The following is a 21,878-nucleotide window of genomic DNA, read 5'->3' as shown; positions in this document are numbered from 1 at the left end:
ATATAAGCAATATATCTATTTTGAGATTGGGTCACTCACATGTGATGGAGCCTATATGTATTGGCTCTGTATGTAAGGCTGCTATGCTCTTAGGGCAGCATCACATCACTCCTTCATTGAGATGTTTCCTCCAGTTGAAAAAAAAGCGAGAGAAGCATCCAATGTGTAGTGTATCTGATATAAAACCAATAACAGTATAAACAAGGTATTGAGCTCACGCTTTGCAGAGCCTAAAATTCCCGGCTCTAAGGTATACAGCTATAGTGCCACTATAGGTGGGATGGCACTTCCCCAATGACAATTCCTGAGGCTACAGAGGACCCTAAATATACTTGTTCATTTATTAACAAAACATAATTAAAACCGTAAAATAAAAGTATAAAATACTGTCCACACTTGTATAAAATATTTCCTGCATCAGTCAATACGCTTTTCACTCCTTCCTGAGCTTCTTCAGTCACCTGTGAATTATTCCCAGAGAATCTTCCATTTTTAAATGTCCAATAATTCTATTTAAACTCTGAAGTATGTAAAGCTAAGTTGCCATGCTGGGAATTGAACCTGTGACCATGAGGTGTGACAGATATTACCGTGTCTGCCTCTCTAACCAATTGAGCTTCTTCATCAACCTTTGTAAGGGAAGGTAGAGGATTAAAAATTAGGGAAGGAAAAGGTTATTGAAGAGAGAAAATATACTATACTATTTAGGATTTAAATCATATTTGAAAGAGAAGCATTTCAGTATAAAGAAGTTTCCATCCTTGTGGCAGAGTACTTCCCATGTTTAACCCCTTAAGGACCAAACTTCTGGAATAAAAGGGAATCATGACATGTCACACGTGTCATGTGTCTGGTTAAAGCATGTTTGCAATCTTTGGTCACTTGAGAATTAGGAAAATAACTGAATGTTGGCTATGATTATCTGTGATTCTAAAATTTCTTGAAGATACGTTCATAGTTTGGCAAAATATGAGCTTGTTTGACCACACTAATGCAGGATGCCAAAGGAGTCTAGGTCCAACTTAATGCTTGACAAACCCTGGAATACCAGGACCCATATATTTTAAAAATCCTGCTGCGGATGCACAAGTATTGGTGTATTTTACATAGAACTCTAAGAATGTCACAGTTGTCTCCTGAATACATCTGCCAGTTCACAATTCTACAAACATTTTGTCACTATACTTACTCGGCAGAATTTTATATATGCTCATTCTGTTATCAGAACGAAAAAAGTAACTTTGTTTCAGTGATCCTCGCTTCATTGGTTTGTAATAACGTTTGACCTAATATTATTCCCAATTTTATCATGAACACAGAGTATTTGTTTTTCCATTGGAGATCAGATGATTCTGCTCAGGTTCTGAGTGTTCATCATGACCTGATTTTGGAATTGCACACTATTATATTCAGTAACTGGAGTTCCAGAGTCAAAAAGGAAATTGGGACTTGTTTTCCTTCTGTAAAATAATGGCTGTTTCCTCTTGTAGGCGTTCAGTGTGGTTTTCCAGCAGGCCGTACAGAAGGCACCATCTGACGAGATCCTAAAACAGCGCGTGGTTAACCTGATTGACAGCATTACATTCTCAGTGTTCCAGTACACAACTAGGGGTCTGTTTGAATGTGACAAGTTAACTTACACAGCACAGCTGGCTTTCCAGGTAAAACATCTGTAGCCTAATACATTTCATATCAAATGTCAATAGCTAAAGAAAATACAATATTTCTGTCCAGATCGCTAATAAGAGTACACCTAGAATTGTAATTTTAGTTCTCTTTAGACAATTACCAAGAGGACATAGAGAGGTAGTGATAGCAGTTTATAGATCCCTGGTAAGATCTCTCCTAGAGTATTGTGTTCAGTTCTATAGAGCAGATCCCAGGAGGACATAGAGAGGTAGTGATAGTACTATATAGATACCTGGTAAGATCTCACCTAGAATATTGTGTTCAGTTCCGTAGAGCAGATCCCAGGAGGACATAGAGAGGTAGTGATAGAACTTTATAGATCCCTGATAAGATCTCACCTAGAATATTGTGTTCCATTCTATAGAGCAGATCCCAGGAGGACATAGAGAGGTAGTGATAGTACTTTATAGATCCCTGATAAGATCTCACCTAGAATATTGTGTTCCATTCTATAGAGCAGATCCCAGGAGGACATAGAGAGGTAGTGATAGTACTTTATAGATCCCTGGTAAGATCTCACCTAGAGTATTGTGCTCAGTTCTATAGAGCAGATCCCAGGAGGACATAGAGAGGTAGTGATAGTACTTTATAGATCAGTGGCAAGATCTCACCTAGAGTATTGTGTTCAGTTCCATAGAGCAGATCCCAGGAGGACATAGAGAGGTAGTGATTGCACTTTATAGATCCCTGGTAAGATCTCGCCTAGAGTATTGTGTTCAGTTCCATAGAGCAGATCCCAGGAGGACATAGAGAGGTAGTGATAGTACTTTATAGATCCCTGGTAAGATCTCACCTAGAGTATTGTGTTCCGTCCTATAGAGCAGATCCCAGGAGGACATAGAGAGGTAGTGATAGTACTTTATAGATCAGTGGCAAGATCTCACCTAGAGTATTGTGTTCAGTTCTGTTTAAATGATTCCTGGGAGGATATAGAGGTACTGATAGTACTTGGAATATTAATGTTTAAGTTTAATAGGGAAGATCTCCATGAGAACAAAGCCAGGTAGTTAAAAGCACAATCTCTTCTGGACAAGCGGTAGCAGTTGGAATCGTGTGTCATCAGCACAAAGATAAACATGCAATGATCACTTTGCTATTGAACATGACTGGTTATTTTACACATTGTTTCTTTTGTTTCAGATCCTTCTAATGAATAAAGAGATTAATATCATAGAGTTAGATTTCCTCCTCCGATATCCGGCCCAACCCGGTCTTACAAGCCCAGTAGATTTTCTTTCCAACCAGTCCTGGGGTGGTATCAAGGTATGAAATAATCTGAATGCCATATTTAATTGTGTAACTTTTCTTGTCTTGCTCCAGTGTCAGATCACACGTGTCCTTGCCAGCTGCTCACAAGGGCAGTTAAAATGGGACATAACCGATAACACAGATGACTTTTCTAGTGATCAGTTTGATGGTTCGTTTCCTGGAAGTAGACATGCCCAAAGGCAGTGCACGCAAAATGTAACCCTTCAATAACATTTACTATTCTATATTGGATACAACTGGGGAAAGCTTAATCATTCACTGCCCGAAAATGCAATACAGAATGTTAAATGTCTAAAGAACGGGGACGTTTTACAGTAATTGACTGTATTGGATGAAGTGCTTAATGCAAACAGATTGCCATTTTGCCTGTACATTTTATTGACTCCCTAAACCGATATTTTGACGTTTTCAAACATTGACTTATTTTACTTCTTTTTTTATTTTATTTTTTCAGTAAAGGAATTGTTGAGAACTGGAAAAAAAAAAGCAATGCTAAAATGGCCAAATTGGGGGGGGGAGGGAGGTGGAATCGACAAACTCTGCTTAATGTCCCGCGTGGGCATTTTGGCTTAAAAATTCCAATTTCTACAATTGCTAGTTTAACGAGTAATTCTAGCAGTCGTAGTCCTAATGCCCGTTAAATTAGTAAAACGCTGATACATCCCACCATGAAACGAGTTGCAAGCCTAGAACAGGACATGGCTGCTCAGTTTATACTGATGTGCGATGTGTTAGCCTCTTGCTAAGCATGCAGTATCACTATAAGCATATCCGCCTGTCCATCAGACGGCTCCATTCACCGAGAGGACATGTCTGGAGGCCTCTGTCTGCTGATAAGAGACTCTCGTCCTCTTTGAAGCTGTCATGGAGAGGTTTAGGTTGACGAATGTGAACATGAAAAAATATGAAGTCAGGTCACTTATCCTGACAGGTGGATGTACCGTGACGCAGCTGACGTCAGACCCCCTGTGTGAATGATCCATGGGATATGGGAGTCTTGCTTTTTATTTGACCCTACTTATATTTACCATCTGATTTTTCAGCTGCCCAAATAAACACGATTTGTATTAACCCCTTCACCATTTCTGTTACTATGTTTTGTACGATCGTATTGAGGGGTTTTGGAAATTAAGAAATCATTATTCATATTAAATCGCATGAACTTAAGCATCTAGAATGTTTGGCTTGGTTTTTATGAATGTACATATCATCTCAAAGAAGCTATTTTAAATTTAAATCCTTCCTTGTCTGGGTCTGCATAATAGATAGGGTGGGTGAACCTCTAGAGGTAATAATATCACAAAAAATACTATGCACATGGTATAAAACTTTAAATTCATGTAGAATTTTTCTGGAAACTTAAAAAAAAAAAAATGCAGCACTTGACCTTGTTACGTACTATTATGGTTGTTTAACCTCTTTCAAAATGTCAGTCTAGTGTTGCATACCACATGACTCTCTGAGCGACTTATACCTATGTTCAATTGTAACTGAGCTATCACAACAAATAAACAAGTAAGCTGTTAACAAATAAATATTTTTTTTTTTTTTTTTTTTTTTAAATGGAGAGCCAAATTTCAGAAATGCTACAGCCTAGTGTTAAACTGGAGTTATTTTTTTATTGTGGTCCATCTGAGTCTCAATATAGCTGGACATTATCTTAACCACCCCAAGAGTGCTTCTTTTCTTTCCCCAAATCTGCTCTTTTGTTACGAAATGTAGACATCATGAAACCAGTATATTGTCTATTGTCACTGTTTGTGACTTAAAGAACTGTTTACATATAAATACAATAGTAATGTTCGTGGCACATACCTTAATTATCCACAGTCACTGGATACAAAGACTTACAGTTGCCCGAATCCTGCACTAGTTGTATCACATACTCAATTTAAACAAACAGATAAGATGATTGATTAAAGGGACACTATAGTCACCAGAACAACGGCAGCTTATTGTAGTTGTTCTGGTAAGGTTAGTCAGTCCCTGCAGGCCTTTTGCTGTAAACTCTGAAAAAGCAGTGTTTATATTGCTCCCTAGGGACACCTCCAGTGGCCACGTTCTGCATTGAGATACTGAACTTTCCCCATAGAGATGCATTCATTCAATGAATCTCTATGAGGAGATGCTGATTGGCCAGGCTGTCATTTGGCCCTGCCTCCTTGACTATCCTGACCCTATAGTGTTCCTTTAACTCTTTAAGGACCATGCATGTATAACCATAATTACATAAATAATTTCATAAATATACATGTAGACTACAAATATATAAATATGTGTATATATATGTATTAAGGCCTTTTGGCCTGTAATTGTGGGAGGGGCGTATGACTCACCTTCTCCCTACTTAAGGGACACCCCTTACCTGGCTCCATACCGCTCGAGGTCAGCGCTGCATCCTGAATCCACTTCCGGTTCACGGACGGCGCCATCTTGTTTTCGGAAACTCCGCGTTTTTCTTCAGTGTCAGCTGTGTCCAGGAACTCCTTGCAGGTCTTTCCACGGCCAGCCACGCACAAAAAAAAACGGTCTTCGTCGCTGATCGAGTCCTCAGGACTTCTCAAACGTAAGTCCGTCGCCCGGATAACTTCCCACGGCGTCGCAATCATTTTCAGCCTTACTTTACGGCCACACGCTTTACGGCCAAAGTCTCAGGCATTTTTAACCCTCTGGTTGCCGGAAAATTTGCACTAAGTATGTAGTATTCATGTGCTTTACTTTTCACTCTTGTTATTTTCAGTTGGTTGCTATATTTTCAGTTGTAAATACCTGGTAGTAGGTTATTGTGTATATATATATACTCTTTTTTTTTTTTTTTTTTTTTCCTTCCCCTCTCCTATACAGATTTTAGTTCATTAAGTATTACAGTCTGGGTATCATATACATATAACGATTATAGCATGGTTTTTCATCAATTATGCTTTCACATCAATTATACTTAGGTTAGGACTCTATGTATTTTTAGATAATAATATATTAATTACTGGTATATACATAGTTTTTGCTTAAACAAACTTTACATTATTTATGTATCCTCCATCTGCACCTAGAGAATTTGTTTTAAACATACGGTTTGTTTTTTCTCTCTCTCCCTGTGTAAACACACCATGTACACTTTTCATTACATGGCACGTGTCATATGCTGACTTTTTCTTTATGTACTCAAATTACATACACAAGAACTCGGTCGTAAATTATTTCATGTACTTTCGGGTTAAATCACACGCCTTGATTCAACCACTCACACGTCAATATTTCGGTATTTTATAATAAAATTACATGATTACTTTCCTTTTTACATAGTCCTGTAGAAGTTTTATTTAATCACCCTAAATTAAACTACATAATCACAATACTACACCACATTAGACTACTAACGCTAGCAAGCATACTCATTACTCCCATCACCATAGAGACGCATAATATGACCAGTTAAGTAGACACTATTCATATACATTTCCCTTACATATGAATATATCAACGCACTACAGTGTTTAGTCTTTGGTATCAAGGATCCAAATCTCACACTTGGCGTATCTTGTTTCCAACCTCTAGGTTTTCCAGGTTGTTTCTATACCTGTCGCTATCAATCACTTGCATACTATCAGGTACGTTAAGCCTGCTCACACCGTATATCACATACGGTTCCATCCCTACATAGGACTTAGAGTACTGGCATGGTAGGGGTTATAGGCCCAAATAGGTATCTCCCCTCTGGGCTTTTTGCCTATCGATTAGTGGTCCGCGAGGCCAACACCCCGCCTCAACGTTTCGGAGGTAACGCCCCCCGGGCCACACGTAAGTTAGCCGCCTCGCAAAGTATAGAGAGGGCGTCACCCGTCACTCCCTTCCCCTGTTTTTTCTTTTATTGTCACTGAGAGGCCTACGAACTCCTGCCGCTACGACAAGCGGCCTCAGTAACCCCTCGCGCCAACGCATAGATAGAGCCTCTCACAGCCACTTGGCAACTAGTAGGGCCTCACCTTTCACCAAATAACAAGATTAATGTTTCGCCTTATCCGGCATAATTAGCTTGCCAGTACATCCCCTGGGGTTTTTCACGCTAACCATATATTTTCTCATCTAGTATGTCTCAAGAAGGGGTAGAGGATTTTTCCATCCCATGTACTCCAGCAAGAGAAAACACTCCATCACGGGAGGAGGATATGGCTAGCCCAGCTTCTTTTAGGTCGTGGACTATCCCTCGCATCACTAGCGAACTCAAGAGACGACATATTCCTTTCCCAGCAACGGCAAGGAAAGCAGAACTTTACAAATTACTGCACACCTCAACCGACAATAGGGATGCCGGGGAAGGATCTAGCCAGTCCAACCCAGGAGACATTCATGGCATGCTCACATCCCTCATGGCTTCTATGAGCAAGGTTAATTCTAGGCTGGAGTCACTTGAATCGGTCACTACAGCCCTCACCATGGCTGGAAGGACCGCGGCGATCCCCACGGCAGTGGCAGGATTGCAATCAGTCTCCACAGCCATCACCTCGGACGATGACGAGGTTCACCCTGCTCACATGATACCTGAACACCTCAAAAAAGATATCCTGGAAGGTAAAGATGTCAATCTGGCCTCACTACTCATTGCCTCCCAGGATATAGTGGAACATAAAACTTACGCTTACGACGATGTTTCTGTGGTGATAAAATCTAGGGATGCACGTTTAAATAGGAAACTTACCATTCCAGAATTTGTCTTAGCTTTCGGTATTTATCGAGATGTGATGTGTACTGTATATCCCCACAGACGTGAGGAGTTTGACCTGTATATGCACAGGCTGGTGGACCTGGGCAACAAATATGGTGGGTCAGCTTTCTATGACTACCATAGATCTTTTTCTGCCAAAGTGTCTGGCGCCTTCTCTCAGTACGGGAAAAGATCCAACTGGAGTAAGATCGATACGGTCATTTTCTGCAGACACTTTGCAGGTCTAAGAACACCGGCCTGTGCACACTGCTCCTCCATGGCCCATACGGCCAATTTTTGTCCTACCACGGCAAACGAACCCACTACTTCACAGGGCACTGGTCCCGTTGGTTCAGCAGAAAAAACGCCCAAAGATAAACTGGGACGTCCTATTAAGTTTTTGGGGAAATCCCAAATTTGTAATAATTTCAATGTTGGGGCTTGTAATTACAGCGGATGTAGGTTGTTGCACATATGTTCCAAATGTTTTAGGGCACATGCGAAAACCATGTGTCCAAATAAAATGTACCCTAAACAATACTTAACGGATATAAATATTTCTGTACTCACGGCACTACTGTCTCTACATCCATCTAGACACCTGGTAGACTTCATCATCACTGGTCTATCGCAAGGATTCCATACTGGTCTAATACACATGCCTACAGGAATCCTTGAATGCCCTAATCTGCAATCTGCCCAACAAAACCCTACAGTGGTCAGCACTCTTATAGCCAAAGAAGTGGCAGAGGGCTTCTTATTAGGACCCTTTCAGTCCTCTCCTTTCACCACATGGAGGACAAATCCCATTGGTATTGTCACGGGGAAGTCTTCCCATAAACAAAGACTTATCATCGATCTGTCGGCACCTCACACCTCTGCCACACCAAGTCTGAACTCCCTTATCCCCTCTGAGGAATTTTCCCTGCAATACTCCACCATAGACCACGCCATTACGGCTATCATGCAGGCAGGGGTCGGAGCATGGCTCAGCAAGACTGACATAACCAATGCCTTCAAATTATTGCCTATCCACCCTACACTATGGCATCTGCATGGCATTAAGTGGGCCGGGTACTACTACTTTTTCTCACGCTTAACGTTTGGTTCAAAAAGTAGTCCGGCCATTTTCGACGTATTCGCCGAAACACTATGCTGGTTATTGTTAAATGTAGCTAGATGCCCTACAGCCATACACTACCTGGATGATTTCTTACTAATCGAAGACAATATTTCCCCACCCAGTAGCCTCATAGAAACCATCAGTCTGTTCGAACAGGTGGGCGTCCCGGTTTCCCCCACCAAAACCGAAGGACCAGATACAGTCATCACTTTCCTGGGGATCATATTAGACTCAGCCAACATGCAAGCCAGCCTGCCACACACCAAGATAGAGAACATCCTTACCAACATCAACCTCTACCTACACCTCGGTACTTGCAACCGCAAAGAATTGCAATCTCTACTTGGGTCACTAAATTTTGCCATGCGCATTATACTTCAAGGCCGGGCTTTCATCTCACGGCTCTTACACATGTTCCCATTGTTTGGCAATGATGCACACAGGTTACCCCTGGATACCCACGCCACGGCAGACCTACTTATGTGGAGAAATTTTTTCAAGGCCGGGCTTTCATCTCACGGCTCTTACACATGTTCCCATTGTTTGGCAATGATGCACACAGGTTACCCCTGGATACCCACGCCACGGCAGACCTACTTATGTGGAGAAATTTTTTAACCACCTGGAATGGGATAAGCATGTTCCTCCCTGAACTGTCTGACTCTTCACCTACCATCTGGTCAGACGCGGCGTCTACCACAGGTTTTGCAGCAATTTACGGGAACGAATGGCTTTGGGGTAGTTGGCCTCCAGAGGTTCAGGACCTGGAGAATTTTTCTACTACCTCAGCTCTATTTGAGATATATCCCATTGTGGCAGCTGCCGTGACGTGGGGGCATCTATGGGCAGGTGCGTCAGTACGTTGCTACTCAGACAACCAAGCAACATGTCACATCATCAACAAAGGTCGATCCAAGTCACTGACCATTATGAGGTTCTTGAGGAAACTCACCTGGCTGGCTGCGTGTCACAATTTTTTCTTGGTTTGTGTGCATGTCCCAGGTATATGCAACACGGCTGCTGACCATTTGTCTCGTTTCAATTTACAGGCTTTTCGACAAATACTGCCGTCAGCTGCACGCACAGCCACGACCACTCCACCTTTCCAACAACTAGTAATGGATTAGACGCTATCATGCAACACAGCCGGACATTGTCACAATTAGCGCTATCCTCCAATACCCGGAAGACCTATGATAGAGCCTTCCTTCTATTCAAAAGATTTCTGTCATCACACAATATCGCACAACCTTTCATTATGACATCCTTGTTGGGTTTTGCTTCCTTTTGCCACCTCAAACTCAAATTATCATACAACACAATCAAGCTATATTTAACAGGCGTACAACATCATATGTTAACATTACAACCAAACAACACTAGTTTCATGTCCTCCTACCAGATCAAAAACATCCTTAGGGGGGTATTCAGAGATCCGAACCCCCACGTACTGCACAAAGACTACCCATAGACATTAATATTTTCAAAGATCTCTCCAAACTACTAGATTTAAAACCCTTTGCCACCAACACAAACCTTGTTATTAAAACAGCTATCTATTTGGCCTTTTATGGGTTCTTAAGACCACGAGAATTTACCGCCATCAATACAACCCAGTCCACTCACATTCTGCTTCACTCACACTTAACAAAACACATGGACTACTATATCTTGGCTCTGCATCACTCTAAAACCAATCAACACGCACCTCCGGTAGAGGTTAGATACTATCCTACCCACAACGCATGGTGCCCCGTCACATTACTGGACACATATACCCAGGTTACAACAGCATCACCATCTCAACCACTCTTCTTTCTACAAGGTTCTGTACTCACTACCACCACCTTCATGACCCACGTCAGGTCATTACTTACACAACTAGGCCTACAAGCAACTAACTATTCGGGCCACTCCTTCCGCATAGGAGCAGCAACTACAGCGTCCAGTGCAAACATTCCAGTACATGTTATCAAGTCACTAGGACGCTGGAAGTCTTCTGCATACTCTAGATACATACCTAACCCAGTACAAGAAGTTAGAAATGCCTTTCAAGATATGTCTGGTTAAAGTATGTATATTGCTCGTTTCGTAATAAATGTGATTTTCTACTTTTTGCCCTCTTTATTTACAGGCCTACCTCATCGTCGGTTTCGGCACACCACAACCGACTTGTTCTTTTAATACCATCCCACACCTAACAGTGTCTGTATCTTCTGTACTATCATGAGCCCTTAACACAAGTATTAAGGCCTTTTGGCCTGTAATTGTGGGAGGGGCGTATGACTCACCTTCTCCCTACTTAAGGGACACCCCTTACCTGGCTCCATACCGCTCGAGGTCAGCGCTGCATCCTGAATCCACTTCCGGTTCACGGACGGCGCCATCTTGTTTTCGGAAACTCCGCGTTTTTCTTCAGTGTCAGCTGTGTCCAGGAACTCCTTGCAGGTCTTTCCACGGCCAGCCACGCACAAAAAAAAACGGTCTTCGTCGCTGATCGAGTCCTCAGGACTTCTCAAACGTAAGTCCGTCGCCCGGATAACTTCCCACGGCGTCGCAATCATTTTCAGCCTTACTTTACGGCCACACGCTTTACGGCCAAAGTCTCAGGCATTTTTAACCCTCTGGTTGCCGGAAAATTTGCACTAAGTATGTAGTATTCATGTGCTTTACTTTTCACTCTTGTTATTTTCAGTTGGTTGCTATATTTTCAGTTGTAAATACCTGGTAGTAGGTTATTGTGTATATATATATACTCTTTTTTTTTTTTTTCCTTCCCCTCTCCTATACAGATTTTAGTTCATTAAGTATTGATACCGCTCGAGGTCAGCGCTGCATCACCCTCCCACCCACTCCTCATTATTAACTCTTTCTTCTTACATCTCTTCTTGGTGGGCCCTCTTTATTTACAGGCCTACCTCATCGTCGGTTTCGGCACACCACAACCGACTTGTTCTTTTAATACCATCCCACACCTAACAGTGTCTGTATCTTCTGTACTATCATGAGCCCTTAACACAAATATATATATATATATATATATATATATATAAATTCTACATGCATATTTATGTAATAGTTTTACATAATTAAGTAATTTTATTAAGTGCAATTTGAGGGATTTGCCTGACAACCCAGGCCGAAAGTCCAGAGAATTTAATTTTCTAGCACTGTATTTGAAAAACAAAACAAAACAAAAAACAGTACAAACAGAACTGTATTTAACCCTGTAACTTTCTATGACACCCTAAAACCTGTACATGGGGGGGTACTGTTTTACTCGGGAGACTTTGCTGAACACAAATATTAGTGTTTCAAAACAATAAAACATATCACAGCGATGATAGTCAGTTAAAGTGAAGTTTTTTGCATTTTTCACACACAATCAGCACTTTCACAGATGATATCATTGTTACGATACGTTTTAATGTTTTGAAACACTAATATTTGTGTTCAGCAAAGTCTCCCAAATATAACAGAACCCAAATATAAGGCTTGATTTTTGTCTTTGAGAGCATGTGGTAGCCCAGGAATGAGAATTACCCCATGATGGCATACCATTTGCAAAATAAGACAGCCAGAGGTATTGCAAATGGAGTATGTTCAGTGTTTTTTTAGTAGCCACTTAGTCACAAACACTGGCCAAAGTTAGTGTTCATAATAGTTTTTTGCATTTTTAACAAACAAACAAATATAAATGCTAACTTTGGCCAGTGTTTGTGACTAAGTGGCTACTACAAAAGTATTAAATACCCTGGGTTGTCCACTTAAAAAAAAAATATGTACATGTGAGGTGTGATTTATGACAGATAGTGTTACAATTTTACTATTGATACATTTTAAAAATATATATTTTAAAAACCGCAATGTCCTACTTGTATTTATAGCCCTATAACTTGCAAAAAAAAGATTTTGGGGGTCAAAGTTAGAAAAAGTGTTTGCTTGTTTTTTGTTTGTTTTTCATCGTATTTTTAAAAAAGTTTTTTTAGTCAATTATATGATATGATGAAAATAATGGTGTCTTTAGAAAGACCATTAATGGCGAAAATAAAACTGTATATAATATGTGTGGGTACAGTAAATAAGTAAGAGGAAAAGTTCAGCTAAACACAAAAATGTAAAAACAGCCCTGGTCCCAAACAGTAAGAAAATTGAAAAATGGTCTGGACACTAAGGGGTTAAACAAAATAATTAGCAAATGAACCAAGAAGACCCTTACAATATCTTTGAAATATATATATATTGCTTTGTAATCCATGCTAAGCTGATTAAAAAACTTGCATTTAAAATCCTATTAATATCATATTGGCATATGAGAAAAGCCTTTTTACCTATTCCTGATTTTTGTAACCTAAATACTGAGCCGGTTGTATGTAGCCTAAAAGGTAATAGATTTGCTGTCTCTCTGTTTTTGATCAGTCTCCTGAACGTCCTCTAAATTTTATTATGCGTTAAGCACATTGTGTATTTGCTTCCAGCTGCAGAGACATTTAACAGATCAGGTTTTTTTTGGGTTTTTTTTCTCCAAAAGTATTTTTTTCCCTTTCTTTTGTACAATTGCCTCTGGCAGGAAATGCCAATAAAAGAGCATCCATTTTATCCCGTCTATGTCCGTTCTGAAATCATTAAGAAAACGAGAAGGTTTCAGTAAGCCATCTGCAGAAAGCTTTATGGAACAGGCTTTTGAAATGTAACCGTCCCCTCTAGGTCCAAAGTGTCCTCTTAAAGCAGAGTATAATACTGTCAGCGTTTGCAGAGTCGCTGCTACTGAACGATGCAATTTGGTGTCTGAGTTAGGTAAAAATAATTCATTGAAAACCTTAGGGTTTTAACTCCTTCCAGATACATAGAAAGGTGGAACACACATTAAATGTACACCTTTAAATAAAATCTTTTTAAAAAGCATTAAAATTGTATAATTTGTAAAGGCCAAGGAACAAGGGTTAACAAAGGTCAAAGGACAGACAAAAATATAAAACTGTCCAATACATTTAATCAATTTCTGATCATTTTCAATTCAATTGTGTTAATGGGTCCAACTTTGTCTCCATTTGTATGGAACCATGAGCAATGTTACGATGCTGGAAGTGAGTTGGTAGATATTACTTAAAGGGTGCCTCCTGATAGAATGTTAAATGTATCCTCTTTATTCTAGTATTTGATTTGTCCACATTATCTACGGAAAATACGTTTGTTAGAATACACTTCCACTGTAAGTAATATAACAAAGGAAATAAGACTGTATCTGGGCTAAACTCTGCGTAATACTGTTAACATTGTAGCACTAAAACAGCCCCTAGTGGCTGTCTATCAGACAGTCATCAGAGGCGCTTCCTGCAAGCTAGGCGACTTTCGGTTGCCTAACTGATGCTGGACGTCCTCACGCTCTGCATGAGGACATCAAGCGTCTGATAAATCCCCATACTAAAGCCTTACAGCAATGCTTTCCTGTGGGGAGGGCCTAATGCGCTTGAGGCGCTCACCACGCATGCACACTAGCGCCCCATCGGATGCTGTCTAGGGAAGCAGAGCGCTAACCCAGCGCCGAGGGATATATGCACTGGAATCGTGAGAGCAAAATAAAAGGTTTTTAACCCTTTTTTGGCTTCCGGGGAGGTAGAGGGAGCTATAGTTAGGTATACAGCTTTGTATCCTAACACTATAGTATCCCTTTAAATTTAAAATGCACTTTAAATTCATAACTCGGTATGTCTCCAGTGTAAGCATGCACACCACAATCAACAAAAACACATAGATAGTGACAGTTCAGGTTTTTATTCATAGGGTGGCAGTTTTAAGATGGTAACCCTTTGAGAACCATTGAGGAAGGTTTTTTTTGTAGAATGGGTTTTGTTGACATCCCTGAGATATCTTTCATACAACACTTCAATCCATGTTTTTATAAAGAAGATTAATGTATATATTTTTTTTAACAGAAACAATTACCATTCATAGGCTAATATCGGAGTAAATCTTCACTGATTGCAGCTGTATTCATTAACGCATGTTTACATAAGCTGTGGTATGTTGTTTAATGTTAATTACGGGCATCCTTTCTGATTGTGTGATTTGTTTTTGATTACCTATTTGTAAAACACTCACCCCTTTCTGTTAGATTCTGCTATATTTAGTTATGCATATTTTCTTTTTATCTTTTTTTTTTTACCCGAAGGCTCTGTCGGCCATGGATGAATTTCGAAATCTGGATCGAGACATTGAAGGGTCTGCCAAACGCTGGAAAAAGTTTGTGGAATCGGAATGTCCCGAAAAAGAGAAACTCCCCCAAGAGTGGAAAAACAAAACTGCCCTACAGAGGTTGTGTATGATGAGAGCGATCAGACCCGACCGTATGACATACGCTGTTCGGTAAGCAGTATTTTAAAGATGTGTCCCTGAATTATTATAATATATCATGAAACCCAAACTCTCCTTTACAAGAAACCCCATGGTTCATTTCAGCCCTGAAATATTGTGGTTGTGATGCTGCTCAGAGAAATACAAGGCCTTGTTGCTGAAAGTCTTTTCAAAGTGCACAATGTATTACTTAGAAGGTTATAATTATAACGATAGGAAGGTTACTCTGTAATGAAATCTTCCTAATTGGCTTCTTCCATCTCCGTAGAGGCCTACCCAGCACGGGAGCGCTTCTGTGCTATTTAATAATTCTCTTCTTCTGGCCTAATTCTCAGAAAAGCCACTGTTTGGCACCTGAGTAATATGAACAAAAGAAAATAAGGTAACCCCCTTTCTCTGCTAGAGGTGCCTGGAGCTACAATGAGATCACACACACTGTACACATTGAGAGCAATGCATGCACATTGTCTTGGGTCAAATGGCTAAAGGTGTAGGAACTTTCATGGTCATTAAAAACAGAGGTTTGACAACTACTGGTCTCGATACATGTGTCTTCTGGGTTCAGAAATGTGAACATTTAGGATCATTAATCAGTGGAGTTTTGTTTTATGAAGGTATATTACAGATTACAGCAAGGCTAATGGCCAAACTAACCCCAATCTGGGCTCTAAAGCACACCTAAGCGCTGGACCTCTTAAAGCCACTCAGTTTGTAAAAAGTCCACCAGTTGCCAAAGTCAGGCTCACAATCTTAATCTCCATTACATCAAAAGATAATCAATAAAGGGAAGATCGTAAAAGCAAAGAAATAGCATAAACAGTTGTACTATGGGTTCCTGGGAAGGGCACGCTAATTTGCATGAAGTGCCTGGCTGTGCCTTTTCAGAAACCAGTTTTAATAAAAAAATTGAATTTAAAATTATTTTTAAAAAAAACGTAAGAGGTAAGGAAGCTTAAAACAAGTAATGACTAATTTTGTGGTGGGTTACACCTGGTCCTTATTGCATGTAATACTCCTGACTGTACGGTATTTACTTCTCAGAGATTTTGTGGAGGAAAAACTAGGCAGTAAATACGTTGTGGGTCGTTCCCTGGATTTTGCAATGTCATTTGAAGAGTCCGGCCCGGCTACTCCCATGTTTTTCATTTTGTCTCCTGGAGTGGATCCTCTGAAGGATGTAGAGAAACAAGGTACTGGCTTTAATCCAATTATTATTTGTATGACTCCAACAGATTATGAAGTGTAAAGTACATTCCACACATAGCTGAGAGACAGTCCTGTTTAAATGGACTGTATAGAGGTGTCCATACAGTCCTTATCACATTAGTTCCTTCAGTGCTTGTGTTAACTCTAGAATATTGTTATTGTGATGATCATTTAAAAAAAAAACAAAAAAAACCCACAGATTTAGATATGAGCTTGATTCTGTTAAAAAGTGTTAGAATGTAACATTACCATTTAATTTAGAGCGGGCAGACTTTTCATTGCCCTATTGTAAGAGAAAATCAAAAGCCCTTTATTCTAACATTCCTACCCACAGTGTCCTTGCATACATTGATAATAAATAATACAGAATTTGATCGATGATACATTGCATAGAATGTGATTATATCTGTGAGACATGGCATGTCAGTGATTCAGAGAAGTGATGTTTGCTTTATGCACATTTTAGTGAGTTACTCAGTTGTGAAACTAATCCTAATCTCTTTTGCCCGATTTGAGCTGCAGAGTGTGTTTTTTATGAAGTTGTTCCCAACTGCTCTAGTGCTGAACTGCCTACAAGATGGGCCTATAAGGAACACTGATTAGGACAAAAGCAGAGTATGAAGTTAGGCTAGGCTTGAGATTTGGATATCATTTCCAGATTTTCACGTTCCCTCTAATTTTTACTTGTGCAATGTTTCTCAGGCAGGAAACTCGGATACACTTTTGACAATCAGAATCTTCACAATGTTTCGTTGGGTCAAGGTCAAGAGATCGTAGCTGAGCAAGCTCTAGATCTGGCCGCCAAAGAAGGCCATTGGGTCATCCTCCAGGTATTTAATTCTGTTTAACTCCTGTTCCTAGTTGCGTAACTCCTAAATCTCCGTAACGTGTCCTAATAATGAATTCCTTTCCCTAAACCGAGATAATATCTGGGAAAATATTTTAATCTTCAAGAAAATATTGGTTCATAAATACTTGGGGGAAATTTTTTTTTTTATCTTGGTTTTAAAAAAAAAAAAAATCAAAAAAAAAAAAATCAATAGATAAGCAGTTTATCTCCCTAAGAATTACGTTAGATATAAGAAATAATTGGCAGATTTTACTTAATGATGTTACCTAGATGTTTAATGGTACATGAACATCAAAGAATTTTTGATACAATTTACTGTAAAAAAAAAAAAAAAGCTAGAGTAAACTATTTTGTAAAATCTATTTTGAGATACGTTGCATGGGCTGTTGTTGTGTCCTTATAAGTTATGTTAATTTAGTTATTCCACAATATATACATTAACCTTAGTTGTTTTTTATTTTTGTTGTTGGGATGGGGAGGGGATTGAAACTGCATTTATGGTCCACCGAGATCCTGATTCTGGGAGATCTCGGATTTATTTTTGTATGTATAATGAATGTTCGTCACATGGGCCTTCTAATTAGCAAACCTTTTTCATTCACAGCCATTGGCTCTATGCTTTTAAAGTTGAATGGACGAAACACTACATGTTTTTGCTCTTACATTCATCATCCGAAGCATATATAACTTTAAACATTATACAGCATCCTTATATAGAAGATATTTACTGAATATCTAAAATAGACTTTAAGGTCGTTCCAGAGTTTTGGTCAAGGAGTTCATGAATGATATTGTCAATTTAACTGCCGACTCCATCTATTAGCTAAAATACCACTTTAGTGTAGTTGAAAATAAAGATAATTGAATCCTTGCATCCATTCCTTTTCACCAAATGTTGCTTGACTGCGTTAGAATCAGGCTGTAAATTTAATAACATAAGCGATCCAACGCACAGCTTTTCCTTAATCAAGCAAACATGCAATCACATCGCACGCTGTTCCCCCTCCTGTCATCTTTCGGAGTCATTTAGAAAAGGTCACAAATGTACCTACATACTTTATTTTATTACTGTTTCTAACACCGCAACAGTCTCTTAGTTTCAACATTTTAATACAATATTTTTATATTTATAATATAGAGGTGTCTATGTATTGCACATACATTGTTCTAGAGTCACATTTCTGCATTTATATTTAACTAAAGCGATATACTATCAGGCCCTTATTCTGCTGTTTCTCTTTAATGTTCACTATGTATTTTTGTGGACTTATTCAACAGCCACAAATTGTGGATAGTTGACAAGGGCATATCAAATTCTAGGCCAAAACATCAGAATTGGAAACACATACCATCACTGATACTTTTCTCGGTTGGGTATTTTGATCTACAATTTGCACTTCCTGTCTGTTCTCCACAATTCCCTGTTTGGCAAATAAACCAGCTTAATAAGTTTTATCTCACTTTGATCACTGTTTTTTTTTTCTTTGCTAGAACATACATCTGGTGGCCAAGTGGCTTGGAAACTTGGAGAAAAAGTTAGAACATCACAGTGAAGGAAGTCATAAGGAATTCCGTGTCTTCATCAGTGCTGAGCCTGCAGGTTCCCCTGAAGGGCACATCATTCCCCAAGGCATCTTGGAGAATTCCATTAAAATCACCAATGAGCCTCCAACCGGCATGCATGCCAACCTTCACAAAGCATTGGACAACTTTAATCAAGTAAGCGGTCATGGACTTCTTCTTACCAAAGTGCTCAATTAGACAACCAAGGGATTGCTATATTCACCACCTGGTCTCTAGTGATCCTAACTCTACTAATATTTCTTCACAGTCTGAACAATTACAGGGTTATTCACTAAAAGCAGAATTCAACATTTATTTCAAGTGAATTTCATGACATGCGCCACCTCTCTGTTAGAGTAGGGGGTCAACACATTTTCTTTTAGGCTCAAGACTCAGATGTTCCTGGAACAGAGTGGCATCCCTTTTAAGGGCCATCAACAATCTGCATTTTTAAAGGTTTCCAAAACTCATGGACTCTTGGTTCTTCAGGATATAGTTGAAAGGGGGAACTAGCATGAAAAAAAATTAACTTTAGATTTTTGTTGCAACATATTTCAACCTCTTTCCATAAACGACTTTGTAAAACTGTTTAGTCTTGGCCCTTAGGATCGGATATGTGTGTATGGTACACTGGCAGAAATCTAATATGCACTGCTTAGTGGAGGGCACTGACCTGCGCGCCCTGAGGTCATCAGGAAGGCCAAGAGGAAGGAATAAAAACCTTATATTTTATGCTGAGCGGCTCTGGACATTATAACTTTGCAAAATGTAGAAAGTGCATTATCCATGGCAGTTCCCCTTAAAGCAACTCTGCTCTGAAGACTTTCAAACGTTGACAAATGCTGCACGTCACACAGAATAAATATTGCCTTGCGATCTTGCATAGCATGACATATATGTAATGGAAGAGGTGATGTCTTTTATCTTTCTGTATTGCACATCATGGTTAATCTACGCACCCCAGCATGGAGGCCGGGGTGCGTAGATGGTATGTATTTTGAAAGACAATACATGCAACAGACAAAAATTATATCTAACCAAGGAGAGGTCTGTGAACCACATCTTTTGATGCTTAGGCATTCTTCTTAAAGAATGGCTGAGGATGATGTGAATTATTGTTCGCAAACATCACGAGTATCAAGGTTGGCAGCGTTCCTGTTGCTTTCACTCCTCGCCTGGCCAGACTCCTCTATATGTGACTTAATTATTGATAAGCCTTTCCATACGCTTATCAGGATAAGAGCGCTGAGGTTTGGATTGGGTAATGAAGGCACTGAGCAAACCCATTCTGTTCATAACTAAAGCCATTTATCATGAAGACTCTGCTGCCAAACCGTACAGGGAGCCAGACAAGCCTCACCGCTTTAATGTGATAGCAATTAACCATTTGTACTCTGCAGCACCTCAATGGTATACAACAAAGCAATGATGCCTAACTTTGGCACTGCAGAGCTTTGTGGAAATTTTCCATGAGGTTTAGCCGGCCTTTCTGAGTCCCTGTTATATTAAAACCGGAGAACCTTTCAACCCATGTTAATGCCAGTGATGAACCCAGGGGCATACTGTGAATTTAGCTTTCAGAATGTGATCCCCTCTAAGACCCGGTCATTGTGCAATAACAAGACATGGGCATCTTCAGTGGAAAGTTTAAAGTTAAACAAGCCACCAAAAGGTTAATGTTTCTCCACACATTTAAAAATCAAAAAAATAAATAAAAAGAAGAAGAATTTAGAAGTGTGCAATGGTTGACAGGTAGGTGGGTAAGTCCTACAAGAGTTCGCAGTGACGATGGAATTGGTTCCAATCAAGTGCAGACATGCTTATATACAGTGTATGTAGGGCAACATAAAAAGTTTCTCCCTTCAGGTGTGCTAAATGTCCACTGTTATTCTTGTGACATTTATTTAGACTCTAACTTTGACCAAAATGTGAAGAAGCAAAAAAAGTGTGAACAAATCCCTTGCTACTTTGTAATGTAGTTAAATTCGTCGTTCACTAAGATTGTATTTTACACTAATTAATAATGCAGGACGCGAATTCTCGGTGTGTTGATTTGTGCTATAGGTGATGCTGAACTCTTTGAATATATATTCTGTGTCTTACTTTTAATATCTCCCCTCAGGACACACTGGAGATGTGCGCCCGTGAAACAGAGTTCAAAAGCATCCTCTTTGCCCTGTGCTATTTCCATGCTGTGGTGGCAGAGAGAAGGAAATTTGGACCCCAAGGCTGGAATCGCTCGTACCCCTTTAATACAGGAGATCTCACCATATCTGTCAACGTACTCTATAACTATCTAGAGGCCAACGCCAAGGTAAGTCACGGAGAACTGGGATTCTTAGGGTTCGTTAAGGTCCACAGTTACCTACCGAAACGACAGAAACATTTGCTTGGAACATTGATGGTATTATACAGATCTCAAATTCTCAATTTGTTTAAAGAAGCAAATGGTAGCTCAGTCTCAAATTTAGATTTGGACTTAATAGAGAAACACAAAGCTCTGTTAAAACAACTTTCACAAAATTCTTATGGCTTTTTGAAATTTTTTGGTCAGCAAGTGGTGGTCAAGAGGACTTTCCAACCTACGTACGACTTATATTTAAACTGCCAAATGAAATTAAATCCACATTACGATAGACTCCCTGACAGCAGAAGCATTAATATGTTGTGATAAAAGGTCGAGGGACCTGGCCAACTCTGCATTGTGTGGAGAAGACATGTCAGACAGAATGACACCAGTTAAATTAGGATGACAAAATCCGGTTTTCCTCCTGTGTCCATTCTCACCTAAAAGACGAACACTTCTACTGTACCTGGGAAATTATTCATAGCTGTCCCGGATAATGAAACAAGCTGGATGGGTACATCTTGTTTCATGGACGCTTGTCACCGCATATTCATGACAGCGCTGCCCCTGGTGCCCTTATTGCACATCATCTCGCTCAGCCAGTACCCTTGATTACGCTTTATTAAATCTCAGCTAGACTGCTAATTGCTGTCTCCGCTCTCATGAAAGGAGCATTTGGGCTGACATAGAATGAGCTTGGACACCAGGCAACGGATCAAACTAATCACTGGAATGTCCGCTACATGCTAAGAAAGGCAAAGCTTTGATTTTAGAC

The 21,878-nt window shown here is 39.8% G+C and overlaps 1 protein-coding gene across 1 annotated transcript in view; it reads left to right on the top strand.

Annotated features, from left to right (window-relative positions):
- The window catches only part of DNAH9 (dynein axonemal heavy chain 9), a 169,762-nt gene that overhangs the window by 133,958 nt on the left and 13,926 nt on the right, over positions 1-21,878 (top strand). The window contains exons 58-64 of the mRNA XM_063456071.1: positions 1,491-1,661; positions 2,830-2,952; positions 14,956-15,149; positions 16,179-16,327; positions 17,046-17,173; positions 18,685-18,912; positions 20,879-21,070. Of these exons, the coding sequence (XP_063312141.1) occupies positions 1,491-1,661; positions 2,830-2,952; positions 14,956-15,149; positions 16,179-16,327; positions 17,046-17,173; positions 18,685-18,912; positions 20,879-21,070 (1,185 nt within the window). The remainder of the gene's footprint in view (positions 1-1,490; positions 1,662-2,829; positions 2,953-14,955; positions 15,150-16,178; positions 16,328-17,045; positions 17,174-18,684; positions 18,913-20,878; positions 21,071-21,878) is intronic.

Source organism: Pelobates fuscus, chromosome 5, assembly GCF_036172605.1.
Source record: "Pelobates fuscus isolate aPelFus1 chromosome 5, aPelFus1.pri, whole genome shotgun sequence".
In the NCBI taxonomy this organism is placed as follows: domain Eukaryota; kingdom Metazoa; phylum Chordata; class Amphibia; order Anura; family Pelobatidae; genus Pelobates; species Pelobates fuscus.
Note: the sequence above shows the minus strand (reverse complement) of the source record. Positions and strands in the feature narration are given on the sequence as shown.